This window comes from Protopterus annectens, chromosome 12.part0 (genome assembly GCF_019279795.1).
Source record: "Protopterus annectens isolate FY-2018-M chromosome 12.part0, PAN1.0, whole genome shotgun sequence".
NCBI classification, from domain to species: domain Eukaryota; kingdom Metazoa; phylum Chordata; order Ceratodontiformes; family Protopteridae; genus Protopterus; species Protopterus annectens.
Window position 1 is genome coordinate 1,121,732,784 of NC_056746.1, and position 27,995 is coordinate 1,121,760,778.

Sequence of the window (27,995 nt, forward strand, 5' to 3'; positions counted from 1 at the left end):
TCTATATGGCCCATGTAATTCACAACATTTGTTCATTTTAAAATTTACAATATTCTTGCATCCTATAAGGATCATCATATTATAGTGGGTGGTGACTGGAATGCAGTTATAAACCCTGTAATTGATCGTTCGCTCCACTGTCACCTATAATCTTCAATCTACTCTGGCTATAAATGATTTGATGACAGAATATAATTTAATAGATCCCCTCTGCACTGTTAAAAGTATAAACAAGAATGATATATATACTTATTATTCTAAGTGCTATCATTCGTGGTCCAGATTAGACTTCTTTCTAATTTCAGATTACATTTCAAAATATATTGTGGACTTTACTACAGAACCCAGATTCTTTTCGGATCACTCAAGAATTTCACTAAAATTGAACATAAAACCCAATATCAAAAATAAAACTATGTTTAATAAGTGGACCTTAAATAATAACTTATTGTCAAATGAAGATATTTGCAAACAAGCTTCAGAAATCCTAAATGAAATGGTGAATAGTCTTGAATCATCTGACATTCCTTATGACATACAATGGGCTGCATGTAAAGCAAGATTAAGAGGTTTATTTATTAGTAAAGCTGCTTTTTCAAAAACAATACTTTAAGAAAGAGGAATTCTTAAAATCAAGAATTTCTTCGTTGGAAAATCATCTTTGTCTGAACTATGATGCTACTTTAGAAAAACAAATTTTGATTGTCAGAAAGATTTAATTCTGCTTCACCAAAATAACCTCTCCTTAGCTGAACAAAAGCTACTTGCTTCATATTCAGAGTGGGCCCAGGTTCCATCTAAATTGTTAGCGAGAATTATTAAAGTTAACTTCAGAAATCCAAATATTACATCTTTATCTTATAATAACAGATTATATAATACTGATGAAGAGATTATTCAACTTTTCACCTCTCTTTACACTGAGTTATATTCAGGTTCTTCTAATTCTGTTAAAGATAATCACTCAAAATTCTTTTTAGACTCTTTGCAGTTCCCTAAACTTAATGATAATCAGCAAAAACTACTTTCTACCCCTATATCGGTACAAGAAATCTCTGATTCAATAGATAATCTTAAATTGGGTAAATCTCCGGGACTTGATGGTTTTACTCCAGAATTTTCAAAACTTTCAAATTGGTAGTTCTTCCCTTTCTATTTAAAGTTTACAATCACATAAGAGTTAATGATATCTCAGATATTCATTGGAACACATCCAAAACCATTCTAATTCTAAATAAATAAAGATAAATCTGACCCAGTAAATTATAGACCCATTTCTTTAATTAACGTGGATATTAAGATTCTGTCATCTATTCTGGCTAACAGATTGAAACAGATTTTACCCTCAATTATCTCGTCAGATCAATCAGGTTTTATGTCTCAGAGACATGCTTGGGATAATACTCTATCTTTAGAGACTATACTTCATTTCATTAAGAAAAATCCAAACCCTATATATGCTTTGATTATAGATGCATCAAATGCCTTTGACAGAGTATGTTGGAACTTTCTATTTCAAACTATGTTATGTTTTAATATTCTCTTATTCTTTATAAATTTTTTAAAAGTTTTATACAAGAATATGTTTACTAGACTATACATTAATGGTCAATTTTCTGCTCCGATAAAGATCACTAAAGGAACAAGACAAGGTTGTCCATTGTCCCCTTTTCTTTTCAACATTTATTTAGAACCTTTGCTATTGTTTATTACTCAAAATACTTTTCATAACATCCCTAGAATTCTTAATACTAATATTCATTTCTCTGCTTTTTGGATGATTTAGTAATCTACTTTCAAACTCCATTATCTGATTACAGAAAAATAATGAATTCTATTGATTATTTTTCTTTGGTTTCCAACTATCTTTTAAATTCTACAAAACTCATATTTTTCCCTTAAATCATTTAGCACACAAATCTTTTTTGTTTCCAGGCGATCATTTTCAGTTTACTTATAATATAAAATATTTAGGAATCAATTTAGAACACAATAATAGATCTTCCTTTCAAAATAATATTAATAAATTATGGAACTCTATATTGTCTGATATGGACAGATGGAAGCATCTAAACCTTTCATTTCTTTCAAGGGTGGCCATTATTAAAATGAATATTCTGCCTAAATTTCTTTACCAATTCTCATCATCTGATCAGATAATTTCAAAAAAAATTTTTGAGTCTGTAAATAAAGCTTTGGCAAAATTCATATGGTTCCCTAAATCTGTTAGAATTTCCTATTCTAGATTGGCATTTTCGAAGGACAAGGGAGGTTTGGGTTTACCTAATCTTTATCTCTATTATTTGATTGTCTCATCCAATAAGCTTCTTACTATCTCTAAATTCAATAACACTTCTTATCCAAATCACTCTTTATGGATAAAATTATGGTATAATTATGTCTTTTCTAATAATTTAAATCCTGAAGCTATTCCCTTTATCTCTCTGGATAGTTTATTTATTAAAAATATATCTACAGTATTTAAACAAAAGATTAGAGATTTCCAAACCTTACTCAAAATGTGTAAACTAGAAAAGATCTCGCACCATGTTCAGCCAATTCATCTAAACCCAAATATATTATTGGACAATAAACTTTTGAACTTAACAAACTATCCTTTAATTAAAAATCTAAAAGTAGGAGATGTTTTGAAATATCTTGACTTGCCTTTATCTGACTGGCATAAGTTATTGAAAGTAAACTGGAATTACTCACCAATTCTTACACAACTAAGAGCAATAATTAAAAACAAATTTGTATGTCTGGTCCCCATAGACTCACAATTGAAAAACCTTAACACGATTATCAAAATACTTTCATCATCTGATAAAATGCTCTCAAACTCATATAAATTAATTAATTCTTTAATGATGGACCACAACTGTCTTTTATCTAATATTTGGTTGAATTATAATTCCCAATTGTCAGAATCTCAGAAAGTCCTGGCTATTAGACACACTAAGGAATTTATCCCCTTTAAAAAATTAGCATACACACAATGATTAATAATGATGCCTACTTTACCCCAATCAAATTAAACAAATTTAACCCAAATAAGTCCCCTTCGTGTTCATGCTGTTCTCATCCCCAAGCAGACCTCCTTCATATTCTATGGTATTGTCATTTTTCTCACAGATTGTGGACATCTTTGAAAGTCAGACTGCAGAAAATGGGATATCAAAAATCCACGTTGACGTGGGAATTTGCTATTCTACATATTCCATTGATTCATCTTTCAAAAGTTGATATTCATGTTATCATTTTTATTTGCTCATTACTAAAACTTTATATAATACAAAATTGGATTGATCGTTCTAAATTAAAATGGGTTACTTTCCAGAAAATGGCTTTTAAATTTATTGATGCTCAAAGATACTTAGGTGGGAGTCCAATAAAAAAGCTATTAGAAAGGTTGTGTTAGAAAAGGTTCTAAACATATTAAATAGTTAATGTTAAATATTTTTTTTTTTTTTCTCTCAGGTTGCCTAACTTGTATATAGTGTACATATGGTGTATGTTTTATTTCTAAATAATTTATCAAAATCTCATGAAGGTTGTTATCACTAGATGAATTTTTATATGTTCATTTATGCCTTCTTGTTATGTATAATCTTTTAATTGTCTTGCTATTCATATAATTAATAAAAAAATTTTTGAGAAAAAAAAAATTAAATTTTCACATATGACAAAGACAATCTTACATTTATATAAATGAAAAACATACAAAATGATACCACTTTAGGTGCAACAGTATACATGATAGACACCATTGAAACAAATGCAGTTGCAAACATTATACATTACTTATTCATTGTCAGTTAAGCATTATATGGCTCATTCAAATCCTGCCTGCTGTGCATGTATTGGTACCACAATTCCATTTTTCCTATGTAGTTTGCTGCTTCCCTTTTCTAAAGATCCCAATTCCATTTGTTTTATCTCTGTTACTGTAGTCACTACTTCTAGTAAACTTTGTCTAGACTTTGATTTCCATTTTCTAGTAATTGCTTTTTTTGGCAGCCACCATAATTAGACTTGGCAACTTTAGTATGTCAAGGCAGTTCCGATTCTGTAGCAGAACCCAAAAAATCATCGCCCCAGTCAGTCTAATCTGCCCACCCAGCATCTCTGACAGAGTAGTCTGCAGGGGATCCCTAAAGTCTGCCAGCTCACTACACTCCCAAAAAATCCTTATCCATATACCTTGGGAACCAACAACATAAGCCTCTGGCCCAGGGTGCTGTGGCAAAATCCTCCCATCCCAAGGGTTAGCCTTCTGACAAGAAGGCCAAAAAGCTTAAGCCTGATCTGGTTGCTGTCCAGCCTCCACTGGATGTCTCTCTAGATGGTAGTAAGCACCCTGAAGACTAACTGGTGCTTGCCTCTTACTCCTCTGCTGCAACCATGTTGGAGGTCAGCATGGATCTGAATTTTTGTACATCCTCTGAGGCTTTTCCATCATCAGTTCTGGATATTGATGGTGAACCTTGGCTGATTATTTCTAAGGGGGTGAGGAGCTTTCCTCAGATTTTGGTAAGGGAAGATATTCCAACCACGATTATGGAATCTTGCCAAGGGTCTGAACCACCAAGAGTCTTTTAGACTGACGTCCTGATCAATTAAAAAATATGCACATTACCCCTGTTAAAGATCCCCATCGTGAATAGCAGGATTTTACTCCAGGTCTCTTCAATGCTTTACTGGCTTTAAAGCCTCCTCAAAGGGTCTTCCACCCCTGTTAAGATGCCTAGGGGAACTTAATTTCCTCAGAAGATGACTTGGATTCTAGGGAGAAATCCCTAGTTTACTCCTCTCTCATTCCTTTCCATCTAGACTGCTGTTCTGAGGAAGAGGATTATTTGAGCCAGAGTCCCCCCTTGGAATAATTGTCCTTTGGGGATAGTATTGCTCATGTGATGGAGTACTTTAAATGGGATTGCTTCCAGGTCTCTGACATTCAAAAAAGGTGGTATGAGCTTTTACAGATGGAGTCTCCTAAGCCGTCTGCTGTTCCTTCTGTTTTAGCAGCCCTTTTGAACACCTTATCTGCTGCCTGTTTAACTCCTGATTCTTAATCCCCAGCTCCTAAGAAACCTGACCGGTTCTGCAAGGTGATTGAGGATTGTAAATTTTTGTTTAAGTGCAATTCTGCTGATCCTTCAGTGGCTTCATTTTCCTCTGATAAGCCTTTTGAGCTCTTGCCATCTATTAAGCTCCTTCAATCAGATGAGGATAGTTGAGCTGTGGAGAGGTTGGGAAAGAAAGTATATACAGCTGCCACCCTCTTTTTTAGGGCTAATTAATTACCAAACCCACTCGAACAGGTATGTTTTGGCCCTTCATTCTGAGGTAGCTTCAGTGGCCTCTGACTTTCCTGATTGTGAAGGGAAGACTTCAGCTCTTTCCCTCCTTGGATTCACTTCCCATGTCACCCGTCACTCCGTAAAATGCAACTATGATGCTGCTGATGCCTCTTCCTGGGCTGCTGCTCTTGGCTTTGTCATGAGGTGTTATTCTTGTGGCTATGTCTACAGGCTTTGCCTGATGATCATAGGATATTACTAGGCTAATGGCCCTGGTGCCCTTACAAGCCTAGCTACGAGTTTATCCCAAAAAAAGAAACTTCAATCAGCAGCTGTCCCCCCCTGTCAGTGAGGGACACAGGCGGAACCCCTGGGACAGATTTACGGTATCCCAGCCACTCATCAAGGTTGCGCTTGAAGAGGGTCAGCAACGTACTTTGTTTGATGTGTATGGGGAGTCTATTCCAGAGATGTCGCATCCTGTGGGAGACAAACCTGTGTCTCAAGCAGGTTTTGTTAATGTCACATATTAGATTTAGGCCTTTCAGTCGGGTAATGCACGAGGAGTTAGACTTATGGATATGAAGCATCTCTAGTAGGGCAGGGTCTGAGATTGCCTTGTAGGTGAGACACAGATCACCTCTGAGCAAATCTGTATGATATACAGTAGAGGTGATAGTGATTGAGCCTGTCCACACATTGGAGTGTTGTTGAGACCATGGATTCTTCTTTTTTCAGGTATTTCTGTGACCCTTCAGTTGGTGGGTGGTACACATACCAAGCAGGGGGTTTTACTCAATTATTAGCCTAATGAGGAGGGGAGAGAAGAGAGAGTAACCTGGTTGCTGTTGATGTAGTAATCAATAGGGACTGTGTTTTTGCTGAATGGCATGATAATACATTTTTTTTTGCATTTACCTTAAGGCCATGACTTTTCTTCTACCCATCACAACTAGTGACAGGTCTGGCCACCCACCTGATGATGTTAAAGCCAAGCTTTTGGAGGCCCCTCTAGATAGTAAAAATCTTTTTTGGGACAGCTGCTGCTGACCTGTTTTAAGTCCCTTCTAGATAAGGATAAGGCCTTGCAGAACTGAAACATATTTTGTCTCCTATCCCTAAATTCCAGAGGGATTACCTGTGTTTGTCTCTTTCACTTTCTCACAGACCCCTCACTCTTAAAAAGGTAAAGGGATGTAAGTGTATTCTTCCTGCTCTCCCCTCACTCTTTCATCTCATCTTTCCAAGCCTTTTCAGGATAATCATGTCTCCATTTGATATTTGAACTCCTCTTCTCCTCGACCAGGTCTCCCTGTCTGTCCACCTTTCTCTCTTCCTTCCAAAGTGGTATCAAATTATCTGGGACTCTTGGGTGCTGTCAGTAACTTGTTAGGTGCATTTCATGATTTGGAATCCACACACACACACACACACACACACACACACACACACACACACACACACACACACTTCTCTGGCATTCCATAGCCTCCTTAGGGAACAGCTTTTTCATTTTCCAGAGGTTTTGCAGTCCCTTTTGGATCAGGGCACAATTCAGCTTGTTCCACCCTCCCAGTTGGGAAAGGGGTTTTACTCCAGAGTGTTTTTGGTTCCTCGAAAGGATGGTACCTGGAGACCCATTCTTGATCTTTTGTTGTTCAACACCTTTCTTCAAACCTTGTTTCCCTTTCTTCTTCCCAAGGCCTTCATGGTTTCTCTTGACCTCAAGGATACCTTCCTTCACATCCCCATTTACCTTCTGTTAGGAAATTTTTATGTTTCTCTGTTTGTTCTTCTCATTTTCAGTCCTCTGCTTGTTCTTATTTTCAGTTCTCCTGCTTTGCCCTTTAGCCTTTTATCTGCCTCAAGGGTATTCAACAAGTGCCTTGCTCCTGTCATTACTTTTGCATACATGGAGGGATACAGACTTTCTCCTATCTGGGCAATCTACTTTTTCGGGCTCCCTCTCCTAGCAGTCCATTGCAAGATCTCCACTTTACCACTTGTCTTATGCAAAGTCTGGGGTTCACCATACACCTCAAGAATTCTGTTATGACACTCTCTCTGGATCATATTTTCCTGGGGTGCTGCCTTCAGACTCTTCCCATGTTGGCTTCTCTTCCTTTTACAAATGTTTTGTTTCAGACAACCTTGTTCCAGTCTGTCCTTCATCTGTCCTGTCTTATGGACAGGGAGTTTCTCTGTGTTCTGGAGTTTACGGCCTCCACTGTTCTCATGCTTCCTGTCACCAGGCTACATATGCGAACGCTACAGCTGTACCTCAAATCACTGAGGCTTCAACACTGCCACCCTTCTGAGTCCCCTGTTCCTTTTCTTCCTTGTCTCAAACTTGAGTTTCAGTTGTGGAGTCAACATCTGTTTCACAACCCTGGGCTTCTCTAGATGCCTCAGACTTGAGGTGGGGGCCTGCTAAAGGTCTAGGGTCTCTGGTCTCCTCATCAGAGGTCAGATCATGTCAGTGTAAAAGAGGTGAGAGCTCTACTTCTGGCTTTGCAAGATTTTCACCCCCCTTTCCACCCCAGATCCCTCAAAGTCTTCATGGACAATACCATTGTGATGTGTTACATCAACAAGTAGGGGTGCACCAGGCCTTACTTCTTTGCAGACTAGCTGTCAAGTATCAGGTGACTATAAAGGCAGTCTACATTCCTTCAGAGTGCAATCTAGTACAGACTCATTGAGCAGGTCCAGAACACAGGCTCACAAATGGATGTTTCACAAAGATGTGTTTTTGGACATAGTCCACCTGTGGGTATTCCTCAGGATGATCTTTTTGCTTCCTCTCTGAACAGGCAACTTGTTCTTTTCTGTTCCAGAGTACCAGGTCATCTGGCTTACAAAGTGGATGCCCTGTCTTTTCCTTGAATGGGAATGCTTCTATATACCCTTCCTCCCACTTCCTCTGTTGCCTCGATTTCTGCACAGAATCAGGCAGAACTCTTCCAAAATCTTGCTTGTAACTCCGTTTTGGCTCAGACAGCATTAGTTCCCCCTTCTTTATCATTTTGCCATGGGCCATCAACACCAGTTACCTCACTGGATGAATGTTTTCACACAAAACAGGGGAACTCTTATATATCCTCACCTGTCAACTCTTCAAATGAAACTGTGGGTAATAGGGTTTTGATTCCTTTTTGGCGCCTGTAATCTGAGGACATTCTCTGGGTTTTGCAGGAGGCCAGTATACCCACTACTAGAAAACCATGCATGTCCAAATGGAAGAGATTTTCTGTTTGGTGCCTCGGTTAGCATCAGGATCTGCTGTTGGTGGGGTTTCCTCTGGTTCTTTCTTATTTTTGTGAGCTGCTCTATGCTGGGTCAGCATATTCTTCAGTTAAAGCTCCCTTTTCAGCAATTTCTGCTTGTCTTGCCCTTAATTCCTTCTTTGGCCTCTCTTTTTCTGGTCAATCAATTTCTTAAAGTCATTCTTCATATCAAGCCTGCCATAAAGCCTATTCTAACTTCTTGGAACCTCAATTTTGTACTTGAAAAATTGACTGTCTCCTTTTAAACCTGCTAGTTCAGCTTCTTTTCATCATTATACTTGGAAGACTGTTCTTCTGTTAGACCTCACTTCAGCCAAGAGAGTGTCTGAACTTCAGGCTCTCATGGCTATTCCTCCTTTTTTAGTTTGTCAGAGACTGGGTGCCTCTTTGGACTAAGCCTTCTTTTATGCCCATGGTGGTTAATGAGCTGTCCCTGAATCAGGCTAATCACCTACCTTCATTTTTGTCTTTTCCACAGTCTGCTAGTGAAAAGGTTCTTCAAACCTTGGATCTACATAGACAGCTTGGGTATTATTTGGATAAAATAAAGACAGTTTTGTAAGTCTGTGCAACTTTTTGTTTCTTTTCATCTCAGGAATTTGGGTTTGGCTGTTTCCAAGCAAACTATCATCCTGAATTTCTAAGGTCATTTCTTTTTGTTATTCCTTTCATGGCAAGTGCTTTTCTTTATCTGTAAAGTCACATTCTACTATGTGCTTGCCTACTTTTGGGGCCTTTTTCAAGGTTTTGGACATCAGTTCCATCCTGGAGGTTGCTGCTTGGCTCTCTGTTCGTACTTTCAGTAAACATAATCTGGATGTTGTTTCCAGGGCTGGGACAATTTTTGCCAGGGCTATATCGTGGGGGATTTGTTGAAGGCTGTTCTGTGCCTTCCTCCTCTCAGCTTTCTTAGCTCTTGTACTCTCCCCTTGTATAAAGAATATTGCAATAGTGATATGGAAGGCTGTAGTACAGTTGTGTGAAATCTTACTATAACAGCAGATGTCCTTCTCTTCACTGTTTGCAGTATTCAGTCCCTATCTCCTTCCTCCTGTTTCCTAGCTCTTGCCCCTGTGCTTTTATTGTCCTCCTGGCTGAGGGACCCTTGCTTTCTTTTTCCTTCTGTCTCTTTGTCCCTGAGGGTATTCTTTTCCTCCTGGGGCAATTAAGTTTTGAATGTTTGCAAACGTACGTCAACTTGCGCGTTGTGTAGGGAGCATTAGTGTGATGTATGGCTCCTATAAATTCTAAAGGCTTTGGTATGCTGGCAAAAGGTTGAGCTATGGGATTCCTTATGCAAAGAATACTGCAACAGTGAAAAGAAGAATATCCACTGTTTTATGGTAAGATTTTACACAGCTGTACTTTCTGTAGTCAGTATCCAGTAGCCTTCCTGTCTCAGTTACTAGAAGCAGTAGCTGCAGTGAACAATCTGACTTACATCAGTTGTTTTACTTGTATGCATGATTTTTTTATGTACTGTGTAAACATGCAGGAAATCTGTAGTAAATACTGTTAAGTTTATAAGTGAAAATTTTAAAATGAAGAAAAAAATATGTTGGAAATTGACATTGCAAATATGGTAATTACTAAGGGAAAATGAGGTAGACTTAATTGTTGTTTCTTACATTGTTCACAGGTGTGTTTCGGGAGCTGAAAGAGAAACTTCAGAGTGCACTCCACTCAGCTGAAGTCATTTCATCACTTAAGATTATGAACATGAACCAATAGAGGTTTCATCAACAGCTACGATCGGCTTGCTTAACAACTTGAGGGCTGCTGTGGTGGTAATGCAACAATGAGGATTCAGTAAGCACCACTTGGGGGCTGTGGGAGAGTGAATTAAACATCTGACCTTGATGAAGGACTAGACACTGGATTTTTCTTTCACTCTGACTAATATTCTGAATTGCACCACTAGTGAGTGAGAGGTTGGACTTTGTGGCTAAGCCTTCTCCTCTGCTGCTGAATGAGAGAGGAATATACGAGGGCAGAAGTTATCTGCTTAACAAAGCTTTTTGCTAATGTAGCATAAGTGTGTAGAAGTACTATTTGCTATGGACCACAAACTTCTGTATTTGGAGGTTTGTGCAGGAGGTTTGGCAGCTCTTAAGGAAATGTACCAGTGGACAGTGTACATTTAAATCCAGTCTTCATCCAGGATGTTGCTCTTGGAGTTGTGTTTTGAGGTGGAACCCTCACAGATCCTAAACTACTTGAGGCCTCTTTGTGGGATGACAGTCATTTCTAACAGTTGCAGTGTCGTCTTTGAAGGTGGTTTGACTTCTTTTCCTCAGAGCATCCAAAGTGACTGATTTTTAATAGTCTTTTTTGCAACCTGCCAGCCTCTACTTCCTAACATTTGTGTACCATTTCTGGCTTGATGACTGACTGTGGTACCTCTGTGCTGAAATACTGATTTTTGTAGGATGTCTGTATTATAAAATTTGGTACAGGTTGAAAAAGCAGAAATGCTGAGTGCAGCTCAAGGTATTAGGCATTCTTTACAGGGTGAATCTGCATGACAGCTGTATAATACAAAGTGTTTCAACATGAGAAACTGTGTGCATGTCTTGAATAAGCATTGCATTTTATCTATATGTACATCCTGCCATTGTGTGACGTGGTTGTATTTGGCTAACAGCAGACAGCCCATTGTATACTCTGAGTAGAGTGATTTGGTTCCCATGGTCATTTTGCGAGTCATAGTGATTGTTCTGCTGCAGTTTATTTGACACTTTTTACTGAAGTGCCCAGAATCCTGCACTACTTGTTGCTGTACTACATCAGACCAAAGAAGTTACCACCACAATGGGACAAAAGGCATTTTGCTTCGCTTTCTTTTGCAGATCACTGCTGACAGTGGGACTTGTTCTTTGTTATTACTGTTTCTCAATTGGAATAATCTTCTACAACAGATGGCTCATGAAGGTAAATTTTTATTGGGGAATGGGGACGTTTGGTACTGAAAAGTGTCATCATATCCAAATGTAATGTTCACACATTAATGTAGCATTTCTGTCCTCTGCTCTTCCATTTTAACTCACTCCAAATTTGAGAAGTCACTACACTAGAACAATGAAAAGGTTTCAAGGACTGCGTATGCAGATTTTTTTGAATCTTTTCTCTTGAATATTGTAGAGCAGGATTTGATAGTACAGTTGATCTTATGGATAAAAGGCCCCTGTCAGGGATTCTGCATTTTGCAGGTTGTGATAAATTCTGGAATTTCTTGCTCAGAAACATTAGCACTTTGTGGTGTTTAACCGGGACAAATATAGGTTCGTGCGCCACTGAAGTGTTTTGTGTGACACTGTCTTTGTGTTTTTTTAAGTATAAGTTCCTTTTGGAACAGAACAGTCAAAATGTTGCCATATATATAGTCTCCCCCTTTTATTTTCTAAGGTAATCTATAATAGTTTTCCTTTGCTGAGGTGTCCTCTTACAAGCATGTGGCCTGCTAATTTTATTGTTCTTTGAAAATTTTCTGAAGTTGCATTTTTAGTATATAGCTGTAGTATAGTCACGTCATATTGGCAATCTATTCCTAAGTGTACCACACTTGACTGGGCTTTTGGAAGCACTCTGATACTCCTTGCAGTTTTTAGGAAATCTGATAACTAATGAAATGTGCTGTCAAAGAAGCTACAGCTTGAACTTATATTTCACAGTGAATGGGAAAAGTACTGTTTAAGTAATATAAAAGCTTGGTTATTTGGAGATTTGCACTGCCCATTTTGTCATTTTCTACCATTCTGAAAGACTGGAGACTGTTACCTCTTCAAGCCTTGCCAGATAATTTTTCTTCTGTTTTTTTTTCCCTGCCTGATTTCTCCTTATGTTTATCCTTGCAGCATCTTGATCAAAGTTGCTGTAGTTCTCCTTCATGCCCCAAAGCCAGACACACCACTTTCAAATAGTACTTATTTTTGCACCACCTCTGTTCTGAAATAACATGCTTGTCTGAACCTGTATTCTCACTTGTTCACCTTCACATAAACATGTCATACTCGCATTTTATTCAAGCTCACAAGGTAGGTCGTTGACATATTCATATTGTTTGACTAATTTCCAGGCTAACAGTGCATGTTTTGCAGTCCTAACTTCTCCCCCTTAACACACAACCATTTTTTTTTGCTGTTATGCAGAGGCATCAGTATACCGTACAATAGTCAATGTACAAATACTTTCTATAGTAATAAATGCTGTTTACATCAAAACACATACCTCACTTATATGCCGTTTGTTTTTCTATTACACAGTATAGAGAATTATAAGCGAGTTGTTGATCATAACCTGCTTGTGTTCGAGACATAGATGCCAAGAAATTCACTCTGAGAGCGAAGCTAGTTATAGAAAAAAAAATTGCGATGTGTTTTGCCAGTTTTGAAAGCCGTAAAGCACTCAGTCTTTTATGTTTACACTCCCTTTCCATACTTTTCAACTGCCAAGATTTTTGCCTGATATTTTTGGTCTGTTCCTCATAAAATTTGTGTTTTTCTTTTAAATCACCGAGTATTGAAGGCACTAAATAATGCCATCCATTTAAGTTTCAGACCTTGTATCCTTTCAGAAAATGCAGGCCAACCCAAATGCTGTTCTATCAACTTTCTAAGTTTATAAGAGGAAGTTGGGGACCCATTAACAGCGCAAACAGCAGGGAGAAGGAAACAGCTGTCATCGTTTGCTGGTCAGTACTGGCAGATTTGACTACTTTGCTTGAGACCTGACCTTAAGTTAAGCAGGGGGTGCTTAAAATTTGTAAAGGTTGGGCTCTGCTTTATAGTAGCGCTTACTGATTTATCTTTTTGTGCATATTGGAGCATAATCACTGCTTTCCATGGACTATATAGTGATTCTTAGCAGTTATGACTACGGTACTGAAGCGCCATTGACCTTGTGTTGTGCTGCCAGGTGTATATTATTTAGTTGAATGACTATTCAGCAAATAGACATTTGGCAAGTGCCTATTTAACAAAGCCGCTCTTCATTGAATGGCGAATTTTAACTAGGGCAAACCAGCGGTTGACCACCATCTGGAATTTGCCCTTTTCCCCACTGTAGTGCAATCTCAAAGTTGGTATATTTAGTTGGGGGGTGAGGGAGTGTAGCCCCCCTCCGGCAGGTTTTAAATTTATTTATTTATTTTTGTGTGGTCGCTCGGTTGGCCAACTGCTTGTTTGCCCTTCTTATAATTTGCTGTTTGATGAGCGGCTTTGCTAAATAGATGTTCAAATGGCTGTTCGCTGAATAGCCATAGTGATATAGACCACTGCTGCCAGTGCCAGGAAGCAATTTGTGTAGATGAACTTCATGAATTCGCAAATGAATGCTGTGAAAATAAAATGTACCAGGATTAAAAAACTGCATAAGCCACATTTTTATGTGATAGCAGTAATAATTGCTGACACTTTTTCTTGTATGCATGAGACATGTATACAGTAAACTCTCAGTTAACCGGCACCCATGGGGATTGGTAGATGCCAGATAACTGTAGATGTTCTTACATTCACCACTGCAGTATTCCTTACAAATGGGATTTCCTGCCATGAATCCGACCATCTTGTCAGTTTACCAAAGTCTACTATTGCTTTAAGGTACGCTGAATGTCACCTGCACACTCCTTGCATAGGATAGGGCATAAAGGTGAAGTTCAAGCGTATCATCCTCAGGACTTCTTTGCTGTTAGTCCAAACACTGTTTTAACTGTTGGTCTGTTACCTCCATCCACTTTTTTTTTTTTTTTTAATACCTTTTTTTTCTGTTTCTTAGTATTGCTGTGCTTGCTCCTGTTTGCTGCAGTCCTACAGTTGCATATAAGTACCCATTTCAGTTTTTGGTTACTTTTTCTGTTTGTTTTGTGCTGTTTGGGGTTAACGTCACCCAGGAAGGGTAAATGCCAGAGTGGGAGATTGATTCCCCATAAAGACCACCACAATAAGTGTCTTTTTTGCCTAGGTGCTGCTCACGACCATACGTCTTGATCAGTTCATCAGGCGTTTATCTACAAAACTCTTTGTAGTAGGCTTTATTCCCTTTCCTTGTATCTTGAGAACCAGAGTCTTAAGCTTCTTGCTGCGGATACTATGGAGGGAACTTCCTGCCCTGAGGATCAGCCATTAGGGAAGAAGAAGATGCATAAGGTAAGACCAGAATCTTCTCCTGTCCAGCCTCTGCCGGGAGTTTCTCCTGAGGTTATTATAAACACGGAGGCTCACCCGGTTGTTTTTGTCAGATTCTTCTACCGTGTCTTGTTTGGAGGCCGGTGAGGATCTGGAGGGCAGCATGTCCAATGAGGCTTTGCAGACATCTGTTTCGGGCTTTCAGAGGGAACCATGGTTGACTGTTTCCGAGGGGTCTAGAGGGATTCCACAGTTTCTCTTTCAGGAAGAAGTTCCTACTGCAGTTGTGGAATGCCATCCTGAGTTTGGGCTTCTAGGACGGATGTCACCTTGAAAAAGAAACTGAAAACTAATCATGTTTCTTCTGCTCCTAGGGATCCACAAAGTGAGTGGCAGGCATTTACTCAGGGGTTATTTAATGCTTTACTGTCGTTGACGCCTCCTCAAGGGGTTTCTGTTCCTGCTCCTCCTTGATGTTCATCGTGTTACCCTGCTGCAGTCATCACACTTGGGTTATCCTGCCGTCAGGTGGCCCCGCAGTCTGCCCGAATTCCAAAGTCTTGGTCCGGCGTCAGTTGCTGTTGCTTCTTCCCTGACGTCAGTGCGCCAGGGGTATATAAGAGGCATCCAACGACATTTTCTCCAGTCTTTCTTGCTGCACGGTGCCCGAAGCAGAAGCAGTTCGCAAGTGCCGGTCGGCCGACACCTGAGATTTTCGATTTGAATTTCAGTCCGAAGTCTTCAATAAAGCTAAGTACCCCGTTGGGGAACATTTTCTTGCCTCAGCCCGATGTCAGAAAAAGTTAACAATTGCATTTCTTGTGGGAAGCAAATATCTCATAAGGACTTCCATTCCTATTGTATTCCTTGCCTAGGCCCAGACCACGACGTCACAGGTTGTCGGTTTTGCGCTAGGTTTAATAAACGCACTATCAAATGCCGTTTTGACTTCACACGGCATTACTTTGGTAGGAAATTTAATTATATCATGCTGTCGGAGCAGCCGATGACCACAATTCATAAAAAATGCAAAGATAAGGACAGGCAGCCTAGGAATAAGCCAGACCCCAAGGCCTCAGCTGGGCCTGTCGCCGGTTCTCCGGTTTTCAGTGAGGTGCCTATGCAGCCCCTGACGACCGCAGAGCTGGAACCCCAGACAGCTGCCGACTCCCAAGCAGAGTCTACTAGGCCGATGCAGCCATCTACCGACACCGGAGCAGAATTAGACACTGGTGCAGAGGAAACACCTTCGGTTGCAGAAGGTGTCTTCAGACTGACTACACTCACCATTAAATCTTATGCTAAGCTTAAAACTCCTTTAAAACCTAAGAAAACTGTTCATCAGTCTACAGGTCAAGGCCCCATGCCCAAGAAACAGATGCTTAAGATGGCTGAAGATTTAATTACCCTTATCAGGGGTTCCCATCCCCCTTCTGGTAAAAGACCAAGACAAGAGGAGGATTATGCATCCTCTGACCAGGTTTCTCTCTCCTCAAATTCTTCTGAGAAACAGGATTACACTTTTCCACCTTATGAGGATTCTTATGCTGAAGACTCTATTCCCTCAGCATCTCCCCCTGAAGACCACTCCTTTGGGGAAACATTACATACCATGAGGGAACATTTCCACTGGGAAGGCCAGGATTACTCAGATTCTAAGAAAAGGCTCCGAGAGTTCCTTTTATTACCCCAGCACAGACCTCTTGCTATCCCTCCTGTTTTAGATATTGTGGATGATGTCTACTTGGAGTCTAGTTTAAATCCAGACTCTCTACCTCCTGCTCCAGCCAAACCAGACAGATACTACAGAGTACCTGACTCACACAAATTCCTTTATAAAAGCCCTGTAGCTGACCCAGAAACCATATCCCAGGGTCCTAAGGGAGCAAAAGCTTCTATGGCTAAAAATCCTGTGCCCTCTGAAAGAGATTCCAGAGCCCTAGATAGATGGGTAAAGAAAATATACACCTCTGCAACTCTGGCTATGAGAGCATTAAATTGCCAGTTTTACATGTTGAAATATCAACAATTCCTGATGTCTCAGTTAAAACAAAAAATGAGCACACATTCAGAACAGCCTGAATTCAAGGAAATGCAGGATCTGTTGCATGCAGCTGAACAGGTGGGCAAGCATACTTTACAATGCGGATTTGATTCATTGGAAGCTTCCTGTAGAGCAGCTGTTACTGGCTCTGTCATTCGTAGACATGCTTGGTTAAAAGAGCAAACTCTCCCTGACCATGTTAAAGCAAAATTATTAGATGCACCTTTACAACAGGATGTATTATTTGGTGTCAAAGCAGAAGAGGTTTTAAAGAAAATGGAGGATAAGGCTAAATCTATGCAAACGGTCAAGGATTTCTTGCAGGTACAACCCCCTCGCTTCAGCAGAAATTGGCCAACAAAAAATTGGTCCTTTCCAGCTTCAGACAGATCACAGAGGGGCAAATACAGCTGTCCAAGGGGCAGAGGTCAGTCACAGGGCCCTTACAAACCTCGCCAATGGGGTTCTCTACCCAGAAAGGAGGAGAAGACAGGCCCCAAGCTAGCAGAAGGCAAACACAATGACTCTATCCTCAAACTACCAAGCAAATCTCTCCTGGCAACACCCTTGGGAGGAAAACTAGCATTTTTTACAGACAACTGGCACATTCATCACAAAAGACAAATGGGTTCTAAACATTGCCTCTCAAGGATACAGATTCCACTTTCATACCTTACCAAGGATCAAAGGAATGCCAAACCTGCCACCAAATCAATGGGTAGAGGCACAAAATCAAATTACAGCTCTCATGAACATGAGAGCCATTCAGCAGGTACCTACACAGGAGCAAGGACAAGGATTTTACTCGAGACTCTTCCTAGTTCCAAGAAAGGACAAAGCATGGATACCCATTCTGGATATTTCACTTCTGACCACCTATCTGCAAGTACCAAAATTCAAGATGCTAACACTACAGCAGCTTCTTCCCATGCTGGGCAAGAATGCTTGGCTAGTCACTTTGGACCTCAAGGAGGCATACCTGCATGTCCCTGTCAGACAAAATTGCAGAAGATACCTCCGCTTCATTGCAGGTTCAACGCATTATCAATTCCCTGCTCTGCCCTTTGGCTTATCTACTGCACCCAGGGTCTTCACAAAATGCCTGGCACCAGTAATTGCATACTGCAGACAAAGAGGAATTAAAATATACCCATATCTGGACGACTGTCTTATTCAAGCAGAAAGCAAGGACATTCTTTTACAGCACCTGGCATTTGTCAAACACCTTCTAAGTTGCCTAGGGTACACAGTAAACGAAAAGAAATCAAAACTAGAGCCCTCACAAAACATAATATTCTTGAGTGCCAGCTTGAATACAACGGCCCAGATGGCTTATCTCACGCCAGACAAACAACGACAGCTGTTTCAATATTTCAAAATAATGGCAACAAAGACCCAACTCCCTGCAAGAAAAATTCTGCAGGCCTTGGGATTCATGGCATCTTGCATACTACTAATACCATTTGCAAAACTGCATATGAGGAAATTACAATGGTACCTGAAAAGTGTATGGACTCAGCACAGCCACAGCTTGGAAACAATGATTCCACTCATTCCCTGCCTTCAACAGGAGTTTCTATGGTGGGCACAGGCATATCACCTCCAGCCACAGCTTGGAAACAATGATTCCACTCATTCCCTGCCTTCAACAGTCCAAAGGGTAGTCACCAAAAGGGCCGCCCTTCCACGCCATCGCCATATTGGCATCCAACGACATTTTCTCCAGTCTTTCTTGCTGCACGGTGCCCGAAGCAGAAGCAGTTCGCAAGTGCGGTCGGCCGACACCTGAGATTTTCGATTTGAATTTCAGTCCGAAGTCTTCAATAAAGCTAAGTACTCTGCTAGAACATTTTCTTGCCTCAGCCCGATGTCAGAAAAAGTTAACAATTGCATTTCTTGTGGGAAGCAAATATCTCATAAGGACTTCCATTCCTATTGTATTCCTTGCCTAGGCCCAGACCACGACTTCACAGGTTGTCGGTTTTGCGCTAGGTTTAATAAACGCACTATCAAATGCCGTTTTGACTTCACACGGCATTACTTTGGTAGGAAATTTAATTATATCATGCTGTCGGAGCAGCCGGTACCGCAATTCATAAAAAACGCAAAGATAAGGACAGGCAGCCTAGGAATAAGCCAGACCCCAAGGCCTCAGCTGGGCCTGTCGCCGGTTCTCCGGTTTTCAGTGAGGTGCCTATGCAGCCCCTGACGACCGCAGAGCTGGAACCCCAGACAGCTGCCGACTCCCGCAGAGTCTACTAGGGCGATGCAGCCATCTACCGACACCGGAGCAGAATTAGACACTGGTGCAGAGGAAACACCTTCGGTTGCAGAAGGTGTCTTCAGACTGACTACACTCACCATTAAATCTTATGCTAAGCTTAAAACTCCTTTAAAACCTAAGAAAACTGTTCATCAGTCTACAGGTCAAGGCCCCATGCCTAAGAAACAGATGCTTAAGATGGCTGAAGATTTAATTACCTTATCAGGGTTCCCATCCCCCTTCTGGTAAAAGACCAAGACAAGAGGAGGATTATGCATCCTCTGACCAGGTTTCTCTCTCCTCAAATTCTTCTGAGGAACAGGATTACACTTTTCCACCTTATGAGGATTCTTATGCTGAAAACTCTATTCCCTCAGCATCTCCCCCTGAAGACCACTCCTTTGGGGAAACATTACATACCATGAGGGAACATTTCCACTGGGAAGGCCAGGATTACTCAGATTCTAAGAAAAGGCTCCGAGAGTTCCTTTTATTACCCCAGCACAGACCTCTTGCTATCCCTCCTGTTTTAGATATTGTGGATGATGTCTACTTGGAGTCTAGTTTAAATCCAGACTCTCTACCTCCTGCTCCAGCCAAACCAGACAGATACTACAGAGTACCTGACTCACACAAATTCCTTTATAAAAGCCCTGTAGCTGACCCAGAAACCATATCCCAGGGTCCTAAGGGAGCAAAAGCTTCTATGGCTAAAAATTCTGTGCCCTCTGAAAGAGATTCCAGAGCCCTAGATAGATGGGGAAAGAAAATATACACCTCTGCAACTCTGGCTATGAGAGCATTAAATTGCCAGTTTTACATGTTGAAATATCAACAATTCCTGATGTCTCAGTTAAAACAAAAAATGAGCACACATTCAGAACAGCCTGAATTCAAGGAAATGCAGGATCTGTTGCATGCAGCTGAACAGGTGGGCAAGCATACTTTACAATGCGGATTTGATTCACTTGAAGCTTCCTGTAGAGCAGCTTTTACTGGCTCTGTCATTCGTAGACATGCTTGGTTAAAAGAGCAAACTCTCCCTGACCATGTTAAAGCAAAATTATTAGATGCACCTTTACAACAGGATGTATTATTTGGTGTCAAAGCAGAAGAGGTTTTAAAGAAAATGGAGGATAAGGCTAAATCTATGCTAACGGTCAAGGATTTCTTGCAGGTACAACCCCCTCGCTTCAGCAGAAATTGGCCAACAAAAAATTGGTCCTTTCCAGCTTCAGACAGATCACAGAGGGGAAAATACAGCTGCCCAAGGGGCAGAGGTCAGTCACAGGGCCCTTACAAATCTCGCCAATGGGGTTCTCTACCCAGAAAGGAGGAGAAGACAGGCCCCAAGCTAGCAGAAGGCAAACACAATGACTCTATCCTCAAACTACCAAGCAAATCTCTCCTGGCAACACCCTTGGGAGGAAAACTAGCATTTTTTACAGACAACTGGCACATCATCACAAAAGACAAATGGGTTCTAAACATTGCCTCTCAAGGATACAAATTCCACTTTCATACCTTACCAAGGATCAAAGGAATGCCAAACCTGCCACCAAATCAATGGGTAGAGGCACAAAAACAAATTACAGCTCTCATGAACATGAGAGCCATTCAGCAGGTACCTACACAGGAGCAAGGACAAGGATTTTACTCAAGACTCTTCCTAGTTCCAAGAAAGGACAAAGCATGGATACCCATTCTGGATTTTTCAATTCTGACCACCTATCTGCAAGTACCAAAATTCAAGATGCTAACACTACAGCAGCTTCTTCCCATGCTGGGCAAGAATGCTTGACTAGTCACTTTGGACCTCAAGGATGCATACCTGCATGTCCCTGTCAGACAAAATTGCAGAAGATACCTCCGCTTCATTGCAGGTTCAACGCATTATCAATTCTCTGCACTGCCCTTTGGCTTATCTATTGCACCCAGGGTCTTCACAAAATGCCTGGCACCAGTAATTGCATACTGCAGACAAAGAGAAATTCAAATATACCCATATCTGGACGACTGTCTTATTCAAGCAGAAAGCAAGGACATTCTTTTACAGCACCTGACATTTGTCAAACACCTAAGTTGCCTAGGGTACACAGTAAACGAAAAGAAATCAAAACTAGAGCCCTCACAAAACATAATATTCTTGGGTGCCAGCTTGAATACAACGGCCCAGATGGCTTATCTCGCGCCAAACAACGACAGCTGTTTCAATATTTCAAAATAATGGCAACAAAGACCCAACTCCCTGCAAGAAAAATTCTGCAGGCCTTGGGATTCATGGCATCTTGCATACTACTAATACCATTTGCAAAACTGCATATGAGGAAATTACAATGGTACCTGAAAAGTGTATGGACTCAGCACAGCCACAGCTTGGAAACAATGATTCCACTCATTAGGCATATCACCTCAGCCACAGCTTTTCCACTCATTCCCTGCCTTCAACAGGAGTTTCTATGGTGGGCACAGGCATGTCACCTCAACAAGGGTCAGCCTCTCACCTTACCCACAGCCAGGCAAACTATGACAACAGATGCATCGGACTATGCCTGGGGAGCACACATGGCAGGACAGTGCATTCAGGGCAAATGGACTACAGATCAGAGACACCTGCATATCAACCAAAAAGAAATGCTAGCAGTGCAGAATGCCCTAACAGCTTTCAAGGACCTTCTACACCCAGGACAACTACTAATAAACAAGCAAGGGGGCACACATTCCTACCCTCTATGCAGGCAAGCAATGACCTTGTGGAACACTGCACTGTCTTACCAGGTTCAATTACAAGCACAATTCCTGCCAGGAAAGAAAAACACATTGGCAGACGACCTAAACAGAAACATCATGGATCCACACGAATGGAAACTAGATCTACAAGTATTTGCAATGATAGCTCAAAAATGGGGACACCCAGACATAGATCTGTTTGCAAGCCCCCACAACCACCAACTTCATAAATTTTGCACAAGGACCTTCCATCCACTAGCTTGGAAAGTGGACGCCCTCTCATTCAGTTGGAAAACATTAACAGTGTATGCCTTCCCTCCACTGCCACTTCTAGCAAAGGTACTGCTGAAAGTCAGATTAGAGAGGCCACAAATGATTCTTGTTGCACCAGACTGGCCACGCCAACATTGGTATCCAGTTTTAAGGAACATGGCCCAGGGCCCACCATGGATTTTGCCACAAATTCCTCACCTGCTCACCCAGTAAGACAATCTGATTTTACACAACCAGCTCAAGACTTTAAACCTGGCTGCATGGCAAATTACCTAAACAACCAGCCAACACCTTTATCCAAAGCTGTTATAGATGTCATTCTGGAGGCCAGGAGGCCCAGCACCAGGAAAACCTATTCAGACAAATGGAAAAGATTTTGCGCCTGGAACAAGGCTAAAGGCCTAAATCCCCTGGAGCCGAACATTCCTCAGATTCTACAATATTTAACTGAGATGTTACACAAAGGACTTTCCTTTTCATCTATTAAGATCCATGCCTCAGCAATTTCAGCTCATTACAGCATGGATCCTCCTTTATTTTCACATCCACTCCCAAGACAGTACCTCAGAGGGGCTAAGAACTTAAGACTGTCAAGGAGAGCTCCAACACCTACTTGGGATCTAAACTTTGTCCTGGAAAAGCTTACACTGCCACCCTTTGAACCAGCTCTTTCAACTGATTTAAAATTTCTTTCATGGAAAACTGCCCTACTACTAGCAATAACCTCAGCTAGAAGAGTCTCAGAGCTACAGGCACTAATGGCAGTGGAACCTTTCCTCATTTTTCATCAAGACAGAGTTTCTCTATGAGCTAATCCTTCCTTTATGCCAAAGGTGGTATCCAATGTGGCCCTAAACCAAACCATTCACTTGCCCACCTTCTTCCCAAATCCCCAGAACAAAGGAGAAAGACTCCTGCACTCTTTGGACATTCACAGGCAATTACGTTACTACTTGGATAAAACTAAGGCTTTCAGAAAAACCGACCAGCTCTTTGTAGCCTATGCTACAGGATCCCAAGGAAAAGCTATCTCAGAACAGACCATTTCTAAATGGATAGGACATTGCATACGTTTCTGCTACACACATCATGGGAAACCAGTACCTGCTAACATTAGGTCCCACTCCACTAGGGCTACAACTACATCAGCAGCCTTTCTCAGGGGAGTGCCAACCAAGGATATTCTGGAAGCTGCTACTTGGGAGTTCAGTGCACACCTTCACCAAACACTATCACTTACCTCTTTACTCTAAGACTAGAGCTGATTTTGCCACTGCAGTTTTGCAGGGCCTACTAGCATCTTCTAACCCTGTTTGACTCCACCTCCCCTCCTTAGCTTTGGGATTCAACCCAAGTGTGATGAGATGAACATAGTACAGTTTGTACCTACCATAAATGTAGATGTTCATGTGTTCACCTCTGAACTAGCTGAATTTATCTCTACCACTTTATCCTATACTACCTCTGTGGTGTATGTATTTATGTATGTATGTGTATATATATGTATATATGTGTATATGTATGTATATATATATATATATATATATATATATATATATATATATATATATATATATATATATTGCTGACCAAGACTTTGGAATTGGCCGACTGGGACCGCCTGACGGCAGGATAACCCAAGTGTGATGACTGCAGCAGGGTGAACACTCGAACATCTACATTTATGGTAGGTACAAAACTGTACTGTCCTCTTCTTCGCCTAAAAGGCCCAGAGAATTGCATTCTTCTGAATTGGATTCTGATGATGACTCCCTTGCTTATTCTACCCAGATTCCTTTTCCTTTAGACTACAGGTCTGAGGACGAGGATTCTCATTCTCTAGATAATCCTTCTGAGGAAATTTCCTTTGGGGACATGGTCACTAGGATGATGGAATTTTTTAAGTGGGATTGTGCTCAGGTTTCAGATATCCATAAGAGGTACTATGAGTTAATGCAGATGGAATCTCCTAAACCTGCGTCTATTCCTCCTGTCTTGCCTGCTTTATTGGATGTTTTTTTCAAATGCCTGTAAAGCAGCAGATTTTCTGCCCCCTGCTCCCAAGAAGTCTGATAGGTTTTATAGGGTGCCTGAGGAGTCTTCCTTTTTGTTTAAATGTCCTGCTGCTGACCCATCTGTGGTGTCTGTAGCCTCTGATAAGCAATCTCAATTGCTTCCTTCATCCAAGTTGCTGCCTTCTGACAAGGACAGTAGAACCATGGATAGGCTGGGTAAGAAGGTTTATACTTTGGCTCCCCTAGCTTTTAGGGCTTTTGATTATCAGACCTATATCTCTAGGTATGTCTTGGCTTTTTTTTCCTCAGGCTTGTCAGATTCTTTCTGATCTTTCAGTCTCTGAGAGTAAATCTTCTGCTCTTTTCTTGCTTGGGACTTCCTCTCAGGTAGTTCGTCATTCTATCAAATGTAGTTATGATGCAGCAGATGGCTCTTCTAGGGCTGCTGCTTCTGGTTCAGTTCTGAGGAGAGATTCATAGCTTCGACTTCAACCTTTGCTTAATGATATTAAGGCTAAGTTGATGGATGCTCCTTTGGATAATACTCTTTTGTTTGGTGAAGTGACAGCTGGTTTATTTAATTCTCTTCAGGACAAGGGGAAGGCTTTACATGAGCTTAAGCATGTCTTTGTATCTCCTGTGCCTAAATTTCAGTGAAACTATCCTTCTAAGCCAGCCTTTGTTCATAGGCAGTCTCTCCCTCCTAAAGGTAAAAAGGATAGTAAACGGACTCCTCCTGCTAAGGCCACTCAGACTGCAAGGATTCTTAAGTCTTCCTTTCCTGACAAACCAGGTGCTGTCTGACTATCCACCCATTCCCAGCCACATTCCTCTCTCTTCCTCTTCCTGTTTGGCTCCGAATCACCCAAGATTCTTGGATTCTGTCAATTATTCAGCAAGGGTGCTTCATGGTCTGGATTTCCCACCCTCCTTTTATGGGCATTCCTCAGCCTTTTCTGGAACAACTTCCTTTTTTTCCCAGAAATTCTTCGTTTGTCTCTGGGTACTATTCAAGAGGTGCCTGTGTCCCAAAGAGGGAAAGGGTTTTATTCAAGAATATTTCTAGTACCGAGAAAAGAAGGTACTTGAGGATCTATTCTAGACCTGTCCCATCTAAACACCTTTCTGAAGGTGCATTAATTTTGGATGTTGTCCCTTCAGTCCCTTTTTCTTCTCTTGCTCCCTCAGGCCTTTCTGGTGTCTCTGGACCTCAAGGATGCTTAGCTCCATATTCTGATCCATCCTCTTTTCAGGAGATTTTTGGGTTTCTCTGCTTCCTGGCATTTTCAGTTTGGTGCTTTGCCCTTTGGCCTTTCTACTGCCCCAAGAGTATTCACCAAATGCTTTGCTACTGTGATTGCCTTTTGCAGGCTTCAATGGATCCATATCTTTCCTTATTTGGATGACCTACTGATTTGGGCATCTTCTCCAGAGGTCTTTTTGCAAAATCTTCCTTATACCATTTCTCTTCTTCAGAGCCTGTGGTTCACATTAAATTTCAAAAAGTCTTTCTTGACTCCTTCTCAGGATCATGTTTTTTTGGGTTGCAGGATTCAAACGGAGCCAGTGCTGGCCTCCCTGCCTTCTCCAAAGGCATTAACTCAGATTTCTTTCTTTCAAACTTTTCTTCCCCTCCATTACAGCCAGGGAGTTTCTGAGAGCCCTAGGGTTCATGGTGTCCACCATTCTGATGCTCCCTCTGGCCAAAGTCCACATGAGGAAGTTTCAGTGGTTTCTGAAGTCTGTGTGGCTTCAGCATTCGCATCCTGTAGACTTTCCTGTTCCTCTTCTGCCATGACTCAAGAAGGAACTTCTGTGGTGGATTCAGCAGTTTTCCCTGAATCCAAGGCTCCCTTTTCAGCCTTCTCTTTCTTCTCAGGGTCTGTTTCCAGACACTTCAGATGTGGGATGGGGAGCAATGTTTGGCTCCCTGAGGGTTTAGGGAGTGTGGTCACCTTGTCAGCGGAAGGAGCACATCAACATCAAAGAGATGAGGGCTCTTATGCTGGTTCTTCAGGCCTTTCATCCTCTCTTCTCTCTGGGGCCTCTCAAGGTATTCACAGACACTAGTCATGTGGTATATCAACAATTGGGGATACAGATCTTTCCGTCTTTACCAGCTTACACTATTGGTATGGGATCTGGCTATCCAATGTCGTGACTCTTCAGGCAGTTTTTCATTCCTTCAGATCAGAACATTGTAGCAGACAGTCTGAGCAGGACTTTCACTCAATCCCATGAATGGATGCTTCACAGGGATGTGTTTCTGGACATTGTTCACCAGTGGGGTACTCCTCAAGTAGAACTCTTTGCCTCACCTCTGAACAGAGGTGAACAATCACTTCCTCTGTTTTTTGCCAGAGTCCCAGGTCCTCTGATATGGAAGGTGGACGTCCTCTCATTTTCTTGGAAGGAGATGTTTCTTTATGGATTCCTTCCCCTTTCTGTAATTCCAAGATTCAATAGGATACTCCCAAAATCTTGTTGGTGACTCCATTTTGGCTGCGGCAGCACTGGTTCCCTCTACTTCTGCATCTAGCCAAGGGCAGTCATCACAAGTTACCTTACAGGGTGGATCTCCTCACACAAGACAAGGGGGTCTCTCATCCATCCCCATCTGTCCATGCTTCAACTGACACTGTGGGTGATAGGGTTTTGATCCCTCATGGACAGCTTTTTTCTTAGGACGTGCTGCAGGTCCTACAGGAGGCCAGGAAACCTACTACTAGGAAATCCTGCTTGTCTAAATGGAAGGTTTTCTATTTGGTGTCTTTCTCATGACCTGGACCCACTTTCTGTGGATGTTCCTTTGGTTCTCTGTTATTTGTGTGAGTTGCTCAATGCTGGTTTGGCCTATTCTTCTATTAAGGCCCACTTATCAGATCTTTCTACTTGTCTGCCTCTAACTCCCCTATTAGATTTTAGATTTGAGGCTAAGCAATTTCTTAAATGCGTCCTTAATGTTAGACCTCCCAGGAAGCATGTTCCTCCTCCCTGGGATCTTAATTTTGTTCTGGAAAAAATTGACTCGTGCTCCTTTTGAGCCTGCTGTTTCAGCTTCCTTGCAACATTGTTCTTAGAAGACAGTTCTTTTGTTGGCTCTTACTTCTGCCAGACTGGCGTCTGAGTTGCAAGCCCTTATGGCTTGTCCACCTTTTTTGATATTTTCTGAGGACAGAGTGTCCTTGCGTGTACTAATCCTTCTTTCATGTCCAAGGTGGTTAATGAGTTGTCACTTAATCAGTCTATTAATTTGCCTTTTTCCCCTCTCCGCAATCTGACAGTGAGAGGGGGTGCTGCATACCTTAGATGTGCATAGACAGCTCAGCTTTTATTTGGATAAAAATAAAGCTATCTTTTGACTGGTTATTTATTTCCTTTCATCCTCGGTCTTTAGGTTTGGCTGTTTCCAAGCAAGCTGTTTCCACTTGGACTTAAAAGGCTCTTTCCTTTTGTTACACTTTTCATGGCACGAGCCTTCATTCTTCTGTAAAGGCTCATTCCACTAGAGCTGTGGCTTCTTCTGGTGCTTTTTTAAAGGCTTAGATGCTAGTTCCATTCTTGAAGCTGCTACCTGCACTTCTGTGCATACCTTTACCAAACATTACCAGTTGGCCAGAGCTGGTTTTGCTGCTGCCATTCTTCATGGCTTCTTAGAGGGCTGTGTTTCTTCCTCCTCCCAAGTTTCTTGTTGAGCTTTGGCAGTCTCCCATTTGTAAGGAATACTACTGCAGCGGTGAGTGTAAGGACATAGTACAGTTTGTAAAATCTTAAAATAACGGTAGATGTCGTTGCCTTCACCGCTACAGTATTCAGTCCCCCCCTTCCTCCATCCCCCTGGTCTTTTTTCCTTCCTGGATGTGCAGGCTCTCCTTGGTTTTCCTTGGACTGCTGTTCCTACTGGGGCAATCGGTTCTGAGGATGATACGCCTGAATATCACCTTTATGCTCTACCCTA

General features: G+C 41.4%; 1 protein-coding gene and 1 long non-coding RNA gene across 2 annotated transcripts in view; one reads left to right on the forward strand and one right to left on the reverse strand.

Moving 5' to 3' along the window:
* Positions 1 to 10,319, reverse strand: part of LOC122817021 — a 113,252-nt gene extending 102,933 nt beyond the window's left edge. Inside the window, exon 1 of the long non-coding RNA XR_006367138.1 lies at positions 10,228 to 10,319. This is a non-coding gene — a long non-coding RNA (uncharacterized LOC122817021). The remainder of the gene's footprint in view (positions 1 to 10,227) is intronic.
* A 27-nt stretch (positions 10,320 to 10,346) lies between these two features.
* Positions 10,347 to 27,995, forward strand: part of SLC35C2 (solute carrier family 35 member C2) — a 412,193-nt gene continuing 394,544 nt past the window's right edge. The window contains exon 1 of the mRNA XM_044090136.1: positions 10,347 to 11,521. Coding sequence (XP_043946071.1) covers positions 11,402 to 11,521 — 120 coding nt within the window. The 5' untranslated portion in view covers positions 10,347 to 11,401. The remainder of the gene's footprint in view (positions 11,522 to 27,995) is intronic.